The 14,371-nt window shown below is 39.8% G+C and overlaps 1 protein-coding gene across 1 annotated transcript in view; it reads left to right on the plus strand.

Annotated features, from left to right (window-relative positions):
- si:dkey-288a3.2 (protein phosphatase 1 regulatory subunit 37) overlaps positions 1–14,371 on the plus strand; it is a 96,933-nt gene that overhangs the window by 1,683 nt on the left and 80,879 nt on the right. The window contains exons 2-3 of the mRNA XM_053433794.1: positions 5,177–5,364; positions 6,746–6,846. Of these exons, the coding sequence (XP_053289769.1) occupies positions 5,199–5,364; positions 6,746–6,846 (267 nt within the window). The 5' untranslated portion in view covers positions 5,177–5,198. The remainder of the gene's footprint in view (positions 1–5,176; positions 5,365–6,745; positions 6,847–14,371) is intronic.

Here is a 14,371-nt window from a genome sequence, read left to right on the forward strand (position 1 = left end):
GGCTAAGTTCCTGCAAATATTTTGAAATAATATTTAGGTTTAGGTCTGGTCTATCATATTGCCTGAGCTTATATTTTACACTGCACATGGCTGTTATCAGGGAAAACAAGCAATAACCATTAGGGGTGGGAATCTCTAGACACCTCACTATTCCATTCGATTCAGAGGGCTATGATTCAATGATAACACTATTATTGATGCATCAAATAATTTAATTTCCAAACTCTGTGTAACTAGAGGTGTGCATCTTCAATAGCCTCATGATTTATGTGTTTAAAAGTATTTTAGACGGTTACTGTTATTACAAGTGTGCTGTAATTTACAAAATAAGGTTTTCTATTTAAAAAAAATCACACTACAGCAGTAATCAGAGCTCTCCAGATTAATTTGACATACATTCAGTTAAGACTTATGTGTTAGGGTTTGTTGTTCTGTTGGACCCCAAAGCAGACACTGACTGTCAGATTTGAACAAAAGGATCGTTTTATTTGAACAAATAAACAAAGGCAGGCTGTGGCGGCAGGGTGCTGGCTGGCTCGGATATCCACGGGAAAACGAAGATGAGGAAGAGCAGCAAAGCACATGGGAACTCTGGGTACATGGAGGAAAAATACACGGATTAGTAATTCTTAAAGCAAAGAACACGAGGGCCGAGAGAATCATGAGAGCGTGCTCTACCGAACAAGACAGAATAATCTGGCAGCATAATGGAGTGAAGACCAGGCTTTTATTGAGAGGTGATTAGATGAATGAGAGCAGGTGTGCCACATCATATGCAGCGGGGAAGCCAGCCACACCCCCTGCCACACACAAAGCCTGCAGAGGAAGAACAGAAAGGGGAGGGGGAGAGAGAGAACAATGAAACAACCAACAGAATCATCACATTATGTGCTGCATCTTTAGCCTTAACTGTATCAGGGTGTCCCCATCTGGCCCCCCTTGGCAGCAACAAGGCGCATTACTCTGGTGGTCAGCAAGAAACTCTGCTCCTCTGCTTTTTTAGAATCACTCACACTGAGATCTGATCCTTTTAAAAACTTGCTGAAATCATATTTATGTTCTTGGTTAAATGGGGCGTCGCTTCTTCTGCAACGATGACGTAAAAAAAAACTATTTTCTCCTTACTGCAGACTGTGTTTTAGTGTGTCTGTCTGACCGTCTCTGTCGCTCACAAAACCTGATAACTACATGTATTTAGTTATTAATCGTTGGTGTTGAATCATGAATCTGGTCTCATGAACTCTCAAGTGAACCAACAAATAACTTCTGATTAGGGTTGGTGTTGTTTTGGTATTGTTTAAGTGGAGGAAGGACACTCTCCCGCTGACCTGTCTTGATCCTGAAGCAGCAGGGGTTATAATTATGCAGCAGTGGAACATAATCAACAAGCTAACAATTTAGTAGCACTTAAATGGCACTTACTTATAGCACTTTGTAGTTGGGCTCTCTTGAAGAAAATTGTACTTTCTTGATTCTTGTTGTCTGGGTTTGTACCCTCATGGTCGCTTTGGATAAAAACGTCAGCTAAATGAAATGTAATGTTATGTAATCACTACAGAATCATTGTCATTTAGAACAGTGATCACATATATGTGATTCAAAATCAGATTATTTTATACTATTAGTTGTTTAAAATAAAACCAAAGATTTGGTATGACCAAACATTTCCATCAGCCTCAGCTTTACTTGCTGTTTATTGCTAATCATTCAATATTAGCATGCTAAATACACTAACCTAAGATGTCAACATTGGTCAATGTCTCCTGGCAAAAATTGACATGTTTTCCCAGTCAGCATGTTGCGATGGCAAGATTAGCAATTAGTTGAGAGCACTTCCTTGTCTAAGTATGAAGTGGCATGACTATACACGTTTTCTTTTCCTGGAGGACTGAACTCAAGTGTCATCAAAACAGTTTTAAGAAGACTGACAGTAAATTCACACAGAGTTTGAAAACACTGCACTACAAAATATTTGACTAAAATTGTCTAAATGTGAGAAACACTTATTTCTTCATACAAAAATGCCATAGAGCATTTTAAGTTTGCCAATTGCCCCTTTATTCTCTGTTGAATTCATGCTTCATGAGCTTTGGATAAATGTAATTGTAGGCTCATGGTCTTTTCTTTTTTTTAACTGATAAAACACAAGTAATAGGAATCACTTCAGGCTGCTATAGTTAAATCTGTTATTATGAACTTTTTCCTTCCCAATGCAAAGATTTTTTAAATTTTGAAGGCAGTAGGTCGCATTGCCAAAGGGATTTTGGAGATCTTCCACTTTATTACAGTCTGCCTCCCACAATGAAACAAATCTTTATTAAAGTAAAACACGTTCTTGTGTATTGCAGCTGTTGAGCTCTGCTATGACAGCAAAATTCTTAGATTCACCTCCTTTATAGCAATTTGTCGACAAAGTACAATCACAATGTTAATTTTTGTTGCTGCAATGCAAAATGTCAAGTTGAATTATTGAGCATATATTTAGATGTGAACTGGGTTCGGAAGATTGTGTTAGTTGCTCAGCATAAAATAGTTGACATGCTGACATGAGTGTATGGGGGAAAAAAAAGTTAAGAATATAATTCAAAATTATTTATAAGAGAGGGGAGAGAGACCAGTTACAGTTGTGTACCATCAGGTTTGAGCTCTGTAAGAGTTGTTATAATGAAAAACAATAAGAGTGATAATTATGGATGTAAAGATGTTTTTAATGATAGCACCAAAAATGAATACCGCAATAATATTATTTATTAATAATGATAGTTGTTGCCTGAATCCTGCAGCTCTGGTGTCAGAGATACCTGCAGTCCAGGCCTATAGCAGCATAACTAAGGGATGCCTCAGGACTCACCTGATCAGCCCTAACTATAAGCTTTATCAAAAAGGAACGTTTTAAGTTTAACCTTAAATGTAGAGATGGTGTCTGCCTCCCAAACCCAGAGAGAGAGCTGGTTCCACAGGAGATGAGACTGGTAGCTGAAGGCTCTACCTCCCATTCTACTCTTTCAGTCTCTAGGAACCCCAAGAGAGCCTGTATTTTTCGAATGAACTGATCTATTGGGACAATACGGTGTCATGAGCTCTTTGACATATGAAGAAGCTTGATTGTGAAGGGCTTTCTATGTGAGCAGCACGATATTGAATTCTATTAAGAATTTTACAGGGAGCCAAGAAGCAGAGAAGCTAAGACGGGAGTATTATAATCTCTCCTTCTAGTTCCTGTCAGCACTGCAGCATTTTGGACCAACTGCAGGCTTTTCACAGACTTACTTATGTTGAACTAATCATTTACAAAATGTTATTAACATAATGACATTTTAAAAACTTTTAATAAAACATGAAATGATCATGAACAAGTAATGGTTTATTTCTTGACCCTGATCCATCTGTGTGGAGTGTGTGGAATCGGGCATTAATGTGAACCTCTGAACAAGTTATGACCTGCAGGTGAAGCTCCATGTGTCAGAGAAGGTAGCTGTCTATACATTCCCAAAGCCTGCTGAAGCAGACAGCACATAGAACCGTTCCTAAACAAATCATGAAGTGTTCCTTACCTGTTATAAATTATCTGTAAACATATGGCTAAATCATTTACAAACCTTTATGCAGGCCTTAATGTAAAGTGTAAACTATTCATCACATTTATATGGGTTACATATCATTTGTAGATCTTCCCTACCCTTTATGAATTATATGTAAGTTTATGAAATTATTTTACAAACCTTTCTACATTCCCAAATCTATAGTGTAAACTATGCATTATGTAAACATGCATTTCCACAGCTTGTTACTTGTTACAAACAAACTTCATGTTTTAGCTTGAATCACCTTAGTTACAATAAGTTCTGTTCTTTTGGTCATATTTACTATACCAAATTGTTTGCTTTACAACAAATATACAAAATCGTTAAAAATTGCAGTTTGTTTGTATCATGTAACAAGCTGTGGAAGTGTATTTGTGCTTCGCGATAGCTTCAGTCACTTAGTCATTTAGTCCCAAAACATGGTGTAAATGAACGTCGTTTCGAGTCTAATTTTAATGTTGGGGCTTAAGGACACTTGGAGGAATTTTATGTTCGCCATTTACTTAGATTGGATTTGGCCGCAACGCTGTTTACCCCTGAAACTCCAAAATAGTTTTGTGGACTCAAACACTTCACTCACCTTTTCATTGACATACTGGTGAGTAGAATGTGAATTGAGTGAATTTACGTTTTTAGGTGAACTACCCCTTTAAGATGTCAGAGAGTTAGTCACAGCACAGCACTACTGAACAACGTTACATCTGTATCCCCCAAACATGTGAATATATAATGTTACGCAAAACCTAGCCACCGGATAAAATATATCGATTGTTGGTTTCTGACATCACAACACAATTTGACAACAGCGAATGCGTTCACTAAGCACTCTTTAACGGTCTGTCACAAATTTCAGGTGCAGTGATTGAAATGAAACTTAAGATTCAGCATTTGATTATGTTCTGGCCCGTCATCTACTGGCTTAGAGAAAACTATGCTTGCGTCCTGTGGTCAAACTTAATCACCGACCCCAAATGTAGACATAGAATGTGCATACAGTTTATAGAAATTGGATACATCCATATTCAATCCCTTTCACTTTCAGGAGGTCTCAAAATATCAAACTTTCTGTCATGTTTTTGGCAATGGTGTTTCACAAGGGGAGTTTGTTGTCCAGAAAAATCCACTGAAAGGGGACGTAAAACTTAGTAGAGCTGAGAGAGTTTTGGAATTGGATTATAATTATCCTTGAGCTTGTCACTAGAGGTGACCCACCTCACATTACACTTAGAACCAGTAAGGTTTTGAAAGGTGTACTCCTGAATGTTGCTGTAAATGCCGTATTTAAATAGGTATGTTAATGTGCAGAGCCTTACCTATTTTGAATGCGTCACTGGATACAAACATATTTGGTTTCACTCACAACCCAGCACACAACTCATGAATAAGATATTGTTTCTTTAGTGTCTTGTGTTTCCAACTGCCACAGAGTGGAAGGAGCAGTACTTCACATCAAGCAAGGTCAGTAGTAGAAAAGCTCCATCTTTAAATTAGTATTTTTTTCAGGAAATGTTCCTATGGCTCCCAGGAGGTTGTTGATAGGCCAAGCTTCCCTTCTTGTATCGATCTCAGACTTTGATTTTAATTTTTGAAAGATCTTCTATCCTTAACAGAGGGATGACCCACCATAGTGACAACAAAAATGATGATCGAGGTGACGATGGAGCACAAAACCTGAAGGAGAACCAGAAGAAGAGAAATAAGAGAAGAAAACGTGTGTCTTTTCCCCCTGATGAGCAGATCGTATCTGGCTTTGCTGAGCACAGGAACTCTGCCATAAAGGGTAAGCTGCTTTTTAACTGTGAGGGATGATTGATCAATTATGGTCTTAAGGTAGAGGGAGGGAAAGTTAGAAATCTAGATCACATTTATTTTTCGACATATCCCCTCCTACATTCACACAGTCAGCATTTTGACCCCCAGAAAGTGACTGGACTTCCAGGGAGGGGGCCATCATACAGGCTCTTCCTGCCATGTTTGAGTTCAGCAGTCTACTTCTTCACCTGGCTGTAAGAAGTGAACCCCCTCCTCTAGTGTTGCCATGTGCCTCGTGAAGCTATGGGGCTGATGAGCCCAGAATTTAAATAACATAAGATTTTCACTTCAAACTTTCTGCATAATAACTCTGATAGTTGAACTGTATGTGCATTTACCAGAGCTGTGTCACTCCTCTCTTTCTAACTTAGGCCACAATTATATCAATCAGCCCATGTATTGTCTCCTGTTATGAAGATAAACAGCTATCAAGACGCTCTCATAAATATTAAGATAATATTTCTCTCCCAAATAACTGTGTCCCATATCTACTGCTGTCTTAATGGCCAAATACAATCTGTTTATTGGAATTTTGAGATCATGACTTCTTGAGGTGTATTTTCCTTTTTAAGCCTATATTCAACATAACATAACATAAAATATCCGACCAAAAAAGTGACCAGTGGAGTTTTTATGCACCAGCGTCAGGCACCATACATTGACTCCATGTTTAATGATGCTTTTTTTAATTTCAGGAATTGTCCTGCATGTTAAACTGGCTGCATTAAAAGTTGCTGCCGTCCTCTACATGCAGCAATACATGCATCACCAGTCAAAATAGTTCTGCATTGACCATGGTTAACCATTATGGTATATGAGGCTCATACATTTTCAAGATAAATGTGATTTATAAAGGAAAGTTGTGCAGAGGCCTTCTCAATTTTATCTGATTGTTGTCTGTGTTTCTGTCTTCTGTGCACATGTAAACTATTCATATGGATGGTTGTTTCCTAAATGAGACACCAGCCCTTTATTTTATCCTTTTCTTATTATCTATGACATGTACTGAACTGAAAGGCAACTCAGCTTTTGAAGGAAAAACGTTTTTTTTTTTTTAATGTTTCAATCCTCTGTGGTCTCTCACATCTGGAATTCACCATCCCATAAGGCTGTGATTGATAAATCAAACTCTCTGATTGGTTGATTTATTGTTATACTGACATTCACGTCCCTGCCACTTCTTATTGACTACCATCTTTCCTGTAAAACACACACACACACACACACACACACACACACACACACACACACACACACAGTTCACCGTATGGCATTTCTGAATGGTTGCTGGTGGCTCACTGGAATGGGCAGACATGAAAGCAGTGAATGATTGTATTCTTGTATTTCAGATGACAGCTGCAACACCTTGACAGAGGTAATGGTAGCCTACCAGCAGAGCTGCAGCAAACACCAGGTCCAACCAAGACCACACATCATGCAACAGCTCCAGGTACACTACTTCACATATCAACACTAGTTTTGTACATCATACTGAATGAGGCTAGTGCTTTTGACGATTTACTGTTGATGTGTGAGTTTCTGTAGTCTGGTGTGGTGCATAGTCAGTTCCTGTATTTCTCAACACTGTGCCAAAAAGTGTGATCCTAAGAAAGAAATTGGTAAACTACATCACATGAGCCATACATGTTTGCACTGTGTTACAATAACACCCTTATTGCTATCTCAGCTTAAAACTACCAATCTTAGAAGCCGTTGTAGTTTTGAGTTTATTACTATGGTTTATTACAGTTGGAGTAGTTTGGTCTGTGTCAAATTACAAATTATTAAAAAAATGGTGTGTCTGTGACTACTACCTCCTTTTTGTTGCAATCTGACTGGATGTTCATCTTATTTCCTTTCTCTCGACTCATGTCTAAGGTGCCACAACAACAAGCACCTTCTGTTTTTGGCTCCAATTAAATCATACATGTTTAAACGTAGTAGCATCAGCAGCAGCTCACAGCATAACAAGAAGTGTCTTAGAATTTCATGCCAACTGTCTCAGATCTAAAAAAAATTGTCTGATACAGGCAAACTAGCCGAACGTTGTGTAGCTTGAAATGATATGGTTACATGGCATGTGTTTACAGAAGGCTGCTCTAAAGTAAAGGCCGGCGCATGCTTCTGCGTTTTCACGGGCCCGCAAGCGCAAGAGCCCTTCCGGGCCCCTTACGTGCTTATGTATCTCTTCTTACGTGCGTCGCCTCATTTTTCTAACTATACGGCAAAGCTCCGCGAGCCTCACGCAGCCCGCAAGGGATGTGATTGGTCTGCTAACTACATCCTTTCCGGAGTCGCATATCCGGTTTCATTCTACATAATACCGGCAGAAACAACGGAAGATTTAGAAGAACGAATATGGACCAAATAGAAGACCGTTTGGCAGAAGAGGTCCGAAAGTATGATCACTTGTATAACCCGTCAATGACTGGCGGATTTGTCCGCAAGAAAAAGGCTAGGAGGAGCCGCAGTGGCTATGTAAATAAACAATCGACGAAGAAGAAAGAAGGTGTTTCTAAGGTCGTCTTCGACAAAAAATATTACTCCGCCTAGTGTTCTGGCGGGGAATTGCTTTGTAAGACGCTCATCGCTTGGGGAAGCATGAATGACAAAGAGTCCTGCGACACAGCTGGGTGAAAAAAACGCAGTTGCAGAAGCATGCGGGGGCTTACAGAGGGCCAAACTCCTGGCCCCAATGATACAATTTAAACATGGGGATTGTGGATGTGTGCATATCTCCAACAAAAGGGAATTATCTTAAAATTTTCTCTTTCATTCTGTGCATATACATACACTTCTACTTGAAGTTTCCATTGTGTTTGATCTTCTGTCACCTGTGGTTGCTAGTGGTAACAGTCAGTGTATTTTTAAATGACACATATCAATGATTGGGGGCAGCAAACACACTATGCTAGACATTGCCTTGTAGTATATGTTTGATATAAAGTCCCAGAGATTTGAACCAAAGAACTTTACAACAGATAAGTTTATCATTTTAAAGGCCTACAGTGCTAGACTAAAGTGCCAGACAAAAAAAATCCTCAATCTGAGGGTTTGAACTCCAACAAAGAGGGAAACTGCTCCAGCAAATTGAAATACTGTTTTAAAAAGTATACAACCCTGGTCCTCAATGCAACATCAGCAATTCTGCTCAGAAAATAACTGTACCATGCAGTTATGTTACAGTACTCCAGAAAGGATCAATATAAACTCTATAAGCTGGTGCAAGACCAAGACAAATGAAAGACTCACCCCCTGCATTATGTCAGAGTACACTGCATCTGACAGCAAGCACTTTATTTTTATTTTAAAAAGCATTTTACAGTAGTATAACCTTACTTACACATACGGTAAACACTGGGCACCGATACTATATATGTAGGCACAGTATTTACATAAATACCAAAACGCCCTTCATAATTAGAATCATCAGCTTCCATCCCGTTAATGACTGCAGAGCATTTACAAAATCTTCACTCCAAATAAACTGCATTCAAAGCATGCATGAAAAAAGAAGTCTCATCAATCATTGAAAAAAGACCACTGTGTTGGCACCTGGAGTGCAATGGAATGTGTAATGTTTGTTACAGGATGTTCAGTTTTGTAACTGACTGTCTTTGATCCAACATCAATGTACTAAATAGTTTGATACAATCTAATTATTCATATTTGTTTTATTTTTTGGAATGTATTTCATATTGTCAGTAGACAGGCCGCAGCATAAAAAGAAAAAACAATTGTCTTTAAAGACCTGTCTCATTGTAATCCACTAGTCCTTTATTAGCCTCCAGCATTCCCAGATTACATTCTATCTCAAACGCCACATGCCCTGATTTCATATTGTTTTGAACCCACAATGAGTTCACTTCTACCAGTCTTACAATTGCCAAACGATGCCATTCACTATGAAATTAATTTTGGAAAACATGCTGGTACCAACCAATACAACCCAAAACCTCTGAAATGCCTCAGTGTAGGGAGACATCACATCTGTAATGTGCAGAGGTGACAACCTTGCAAAAACACTCAGTTAATTTCCTTATGAAGATGTAAAAACATAGTTTCTGGTATGTTTCATAATATTTTCTACCCTAACAGCTACTTCAAACTCAATGGAAGAAAAAAAATGTTTGGTTAGCTTATCAATTTGCTTAAATATATAATTCCAACCACTGATCGACTAGGTCTTGAACTAAATGTTTGTGCGGCAGTACAATGACAACTTGACCATTGAGTGCTTAGTTTGCATTAGGGTTACAAACACATCACCATTACACTTTCTTAGACAATATTTTTATGCCACTTATTCTCTCCAGTAAAATACACTCACTTATTGTCTCTTAGCCAAACACAGTCTGCCATTTATAATTCATTTTATGTACATACTTACTTTACTTGGACCACCATGTTAAAGCATGCTGTGCACTACCCGCCGCCAACCCTCAGCATAAATTTCAGTTGAGATCAAGGAGAATTATTTGTGGAAAATTAGAGACTTAGCAGTGCTTACATTAAGCATACAGCCAGGCTATTATCTCTGAGGTGCTAATGAACGCAGTTGCATTGGAAAAGTATGTAGGTGGTCCTCCTGAAAGAGTAAAAAATGTATGGTTTCATTAGCTAAGAGGGGCAATATTCAGACCAAAAGGGCTTCATGTGAATGAATTCATAATTAGACGATGCAAAATGAAAAGATGAACGCCTAAAGAGCAAGTTTATTAAATTAGGTATTTTCAGGCAAGGGGCAATTCCCTTGAGGACCAGCACTGAAGACTATTTAAGGCTTTTTTTATTGCACCCTTGGGTCCTTTTGGACTCCTTTGAAATGTTGTAAGTGGATAAAGCAGTATGGCTGATGGTGACATTTTCATAGTAGTGTAAGCTATAATAGCCTTGAGCCAGCGGGTCTTAGGCTACCATGGTTAAACCCTGTGATTTCACTGTGCAAACTGTGAAGTCTGTGTGTTTCTGTTTGTTTCACGCTGCAGTGTTTCCCCTACCATTATATTAGGGGGGCTCTGCCCCCCCTATGGCGCCCCCGCTCCCCCTGGAAGGTCAAGTTAATTATTATTTTTTTTTTTTTTTAATATAGCACCAGATCTCAACATAAGTCATTTAAAGTTACCTTTCCTATAAAACAGGTCTATAGCTTGCTCTTTTATTAAACAAACTAAATGGCCTTATGTTATTCATCTTATTTAAACGACGGCATATCATTTCTGTCTCTACATGGTCGTGCGTTTAGATTTCGCCCCTGCTCTCTGTATCGCGCACGGCGGAGTTCGATCCCGATGCGCATGCACACACGCACACACAGACACGTGCGTGCACACACACACACTGACACGTGCGTGCACACACAGGTGAGCACACTCCCACCTGCGGACAGAGAGCATCCAATCGGAAAACATGTCGCATCAACCACCTGAAAACCAGATAAAAAATTGTAACGCTCCCAGGGTGGTGAAGATGGCAACACTCACTCTCCTGCGAGAAGCAGCCGGAGTAGCTCTCCTTCTCCGGGTCCAGGTAGAGAAAAGAGCCCAGGTGTTCCACGCCCTGCCCCAGACAAGCATCAGTCTAGTCACCACCGGATGACAGGTTTTGACCCAGCTTGGCTGTCAGAGGGGAATACTCCCCCTGGCTGTACAAGACTGATCTTGGTAAGTAAGTAAGTAAGTAAGGGCCCGTCCACACGTAAACTGGATTGCCTGAATCTGGAAAGAAATGTTGTCGGATCTCCCTTCCCTCCACCCGCCAGCGGATCCGTGTTCGCACATTTTCTGACCCAATGACGTGAACGCACAACGCTTCGCCTCACAACCTTAGCCTGAACCCTTATTAACCCTGCTGCATCACTTCATGACAGCAACAACATAAACCAAATCGATGTTATTAAGAAGCGGGTTAGGAAAGGGATGACATTGCCAAGCAACACTTTAATCTATCACTGTTTAATCTATTTTCATCAGACCATTGTTCAAAACCGCAAAATCGGACGTGAAAAGATTTTTATTATAGATGGAAGTTTCAAAACGGTGACTTAACACCAACAAGGGTTATGGCGAAGTGCGCGATTCTAACTAGTCCTGTTTGATTGCTGTGGTAACAGTAATTTCAGGTGGTAGAGAATTCTTTCTTTGCATGCATAGATAAATGGAAAGATAGATAGATAGATAGATAAAATACAGTTCATAGAGAATGAATAGGGGATTATTTCAGTGTCCTTCTGCTAACGGACTGTATTCATTCCTTGCCACCTATCGCTTCATTGCCGCCCATCACCTGCAAGCTGATGTGCTCCCTCACCTGGAACGCCTCTCTAAGCTCTTCCAAAAGGAGGATGTCATGTTCCTGGCAATCAAAGAGCAGGTAACTTAAATAACTCAGCTCAACTGCTATGTTTTATCTTCATGTTTATTTTGCACAAACATAGGGTACCACAATTAATCTTTTCACATGAGTCAATATGCTTATTTTCCCAGGTCCCTGTCACCCTGGCCTTAATAAAGAGGACAAACGATTCTTGTGGTCATCAACCTGGAGAGATGTAGAAGAGGGGATGATGCAGCAGACAGCAGTACTGGCAAAGATTTCAATCATGGGTAGGATTATTAGGCTTTTGGCTGACTTTACAGATGTAACTTCAATTTAGTTTTTGCAAAGTTTTATTTATACTAATGGTTTACTGACATTTTGCATGTGTTTGATCAGGTGATATTTGGATGGCCTCATTGCCCATCTCGAGAGACGTTTCTGCGAGGTTGGAGTCGTGGCTGCATTTGGGATACTCGGTCCTCAAGCAGCTACACTCCCTGACGACACTGCACACACAAAACTGAGGATACTGGCAGAGAAGTTTTGTTCCCGTGTCGATTTTGGCACAGTCCTTGAAGAATGGGCCTCTTTCAAGGAGCAAGTGGTCGCTGGTCCACTCAAGGTTCCTTAAAAATGTGACATTTTCACATGACATTGTCATGAACACTATACTGTGTTACTGATATAATTTTGAACCTTTTCAGAACAAGACACAGCTGGCCATACTGTCTGATCTGTCCTCAAAATATGAGGAGTTTGTTGTCCTGTACCCAACTATGAGCCTGCTGGCTTCCATTGCCCTGACAGTCCCGGTCAGCAGTATAAACTGTTAGAGGGACTTCTCAACCATGAACTGAATAATAAATACTTTTCACAATTTGGATTGCTGCTTTAAGCTATCACTATTTTTAAGCTATCAGCTATCAAACATCCGCAATAGGCTGCAAGGAGACCATCTTGCAGCCTGCATGCGGATCTCAATAAATGGGCCAGACCTTTCTGACTTCCCATACCAAGAGGCTCTGGGAATATTCTTCCAGAAGCCCAGAAAAGTACACTGGAGTGACAAAAGCTGCACACTTTGTTGATAATTCCATGTTCATGTTTAGTTCAATGTACAGTTCAAAAATTGTTCGGATGTTATATTGACTACTGGCATTAAAAGAAATAGACGAACACCATGATTCCTTACATTTTTTGTGTCCATGTCCGCCGCCGCATACTCTGCTACGATAAAATAAAAGTAATTGTCAGAAAAGAGAGATTATAACATGGACTGGCTCTATCATCATGTGAACAAAACTTAATGTGATATTTTAAAATTTTCTTTTTGTTTGTAGTCTATTGGTAGATATAATCTTATCTTAGATACCAACTGTGGTTCAACTGCCATATTTTCTCTGTAATAGTGAACTCTTCTGCCTCACAAATTGAAGTGAACTATTAATGCTGCATAAATTATGTCTCATTATATCACAAGCATAATTTTTTTGCGGAGTTGAATATATAGACCTGCTCAGTCTTCATTCTTCACTTATGCCCTCAGGGTTATTAATTTACTTCTGGTTTACAGAGGAAATAAAATGTTCTTTCTCAGCTTCAAGCGAAGAATTTTCCAATCCTCCATCACAGAGGGATTCTAAATCATCAAACAAGGTTTGAGTCTGAGTTTCTATTCTTCCATAATGTGTGGCGAATAAGCTTGGAATTAGTTGCATGTTGGCAAATCTTCTAATGAACAGTTTAGTGCTTGCAGATTATTCAGTTGAGTGGACTGAAGATAAATCAATTACCACAACTTAACTTTGTTTATTTATCCTACAGCCGTGGACAAATGGCCTTACTTGACAATTCACTGCTCTTAAAATCATGCGGTCAGTTTCATTTCCTATAAATATTATTTCCCCGGGATAAATCCCTCCAAGGAGGAGGGGGGAGAAGGGCGAGAAAATTCCTCCAGAAATGAGAAGACAAGAGAAAATCGTTTTTTACAGACCACCGCTGCTTTCTTAGCTCTTTTGATTAGCATTATGTTGCACGGCAGAAGTCTGCTGGCACAACTGTCTCCTCACACACACACACACACACACACACACACACACACACACACACACACACACACACACACACACACACACACACACACACACACACACACACACACACACACACACACACACACACACACACACACACACTTCTACAGAGAGAGAGAGAAAGCTATATCTGTCCCTGCTTGTGTAATTGCAACACTTTTTTCTTTTAAATTAAATGCATGCTGATTGTTATTATATCCCCCCCTGTGTGTGGAAGAGTCAGCAGCGAGGTACATGTCACTAAGTAAGTGCCACATTATTTTCCTTGGTGGTTGTAAGCAGGTTTTGCATGCAAAATAAAAGCAGAACAAGGAGAGGGAGGAGGTGGAGGAGTGTTCCTGCATGTGTATGAGTGTGAGGGCTTATCAGAAAACAGCGGAGAGACTGGACATATGTCACTCCTCTCCTTACAGGCCGAGACAATGTAACGAGGCGCTTAGTGGTGCATTTGAAATGGTGTACCGTGGCAGCTGTGACTATCTGCCGCAATGAGGATGGGTCGCAATGAGGATCCCAAGGACCTGCCGCTGACACAGTGCAGCCTGTCATTGAGATGGCCAC

The sequence above is a fragment of the Pleuronectes platessa genome, chromosome 11 (genome assembly GCF_947347685.1).
Source record: "Pleuronectes platessa chromosome 11, fPlePla1.1, whole genome shotgun sequence".
Taxonomy (NCBI): Eukaryota; Metazoa; Chordata; class Actinopteri; order Pleuronectiformes; family Pleuronectidae; genus Pleuronectes; species Pleuronectes platessa.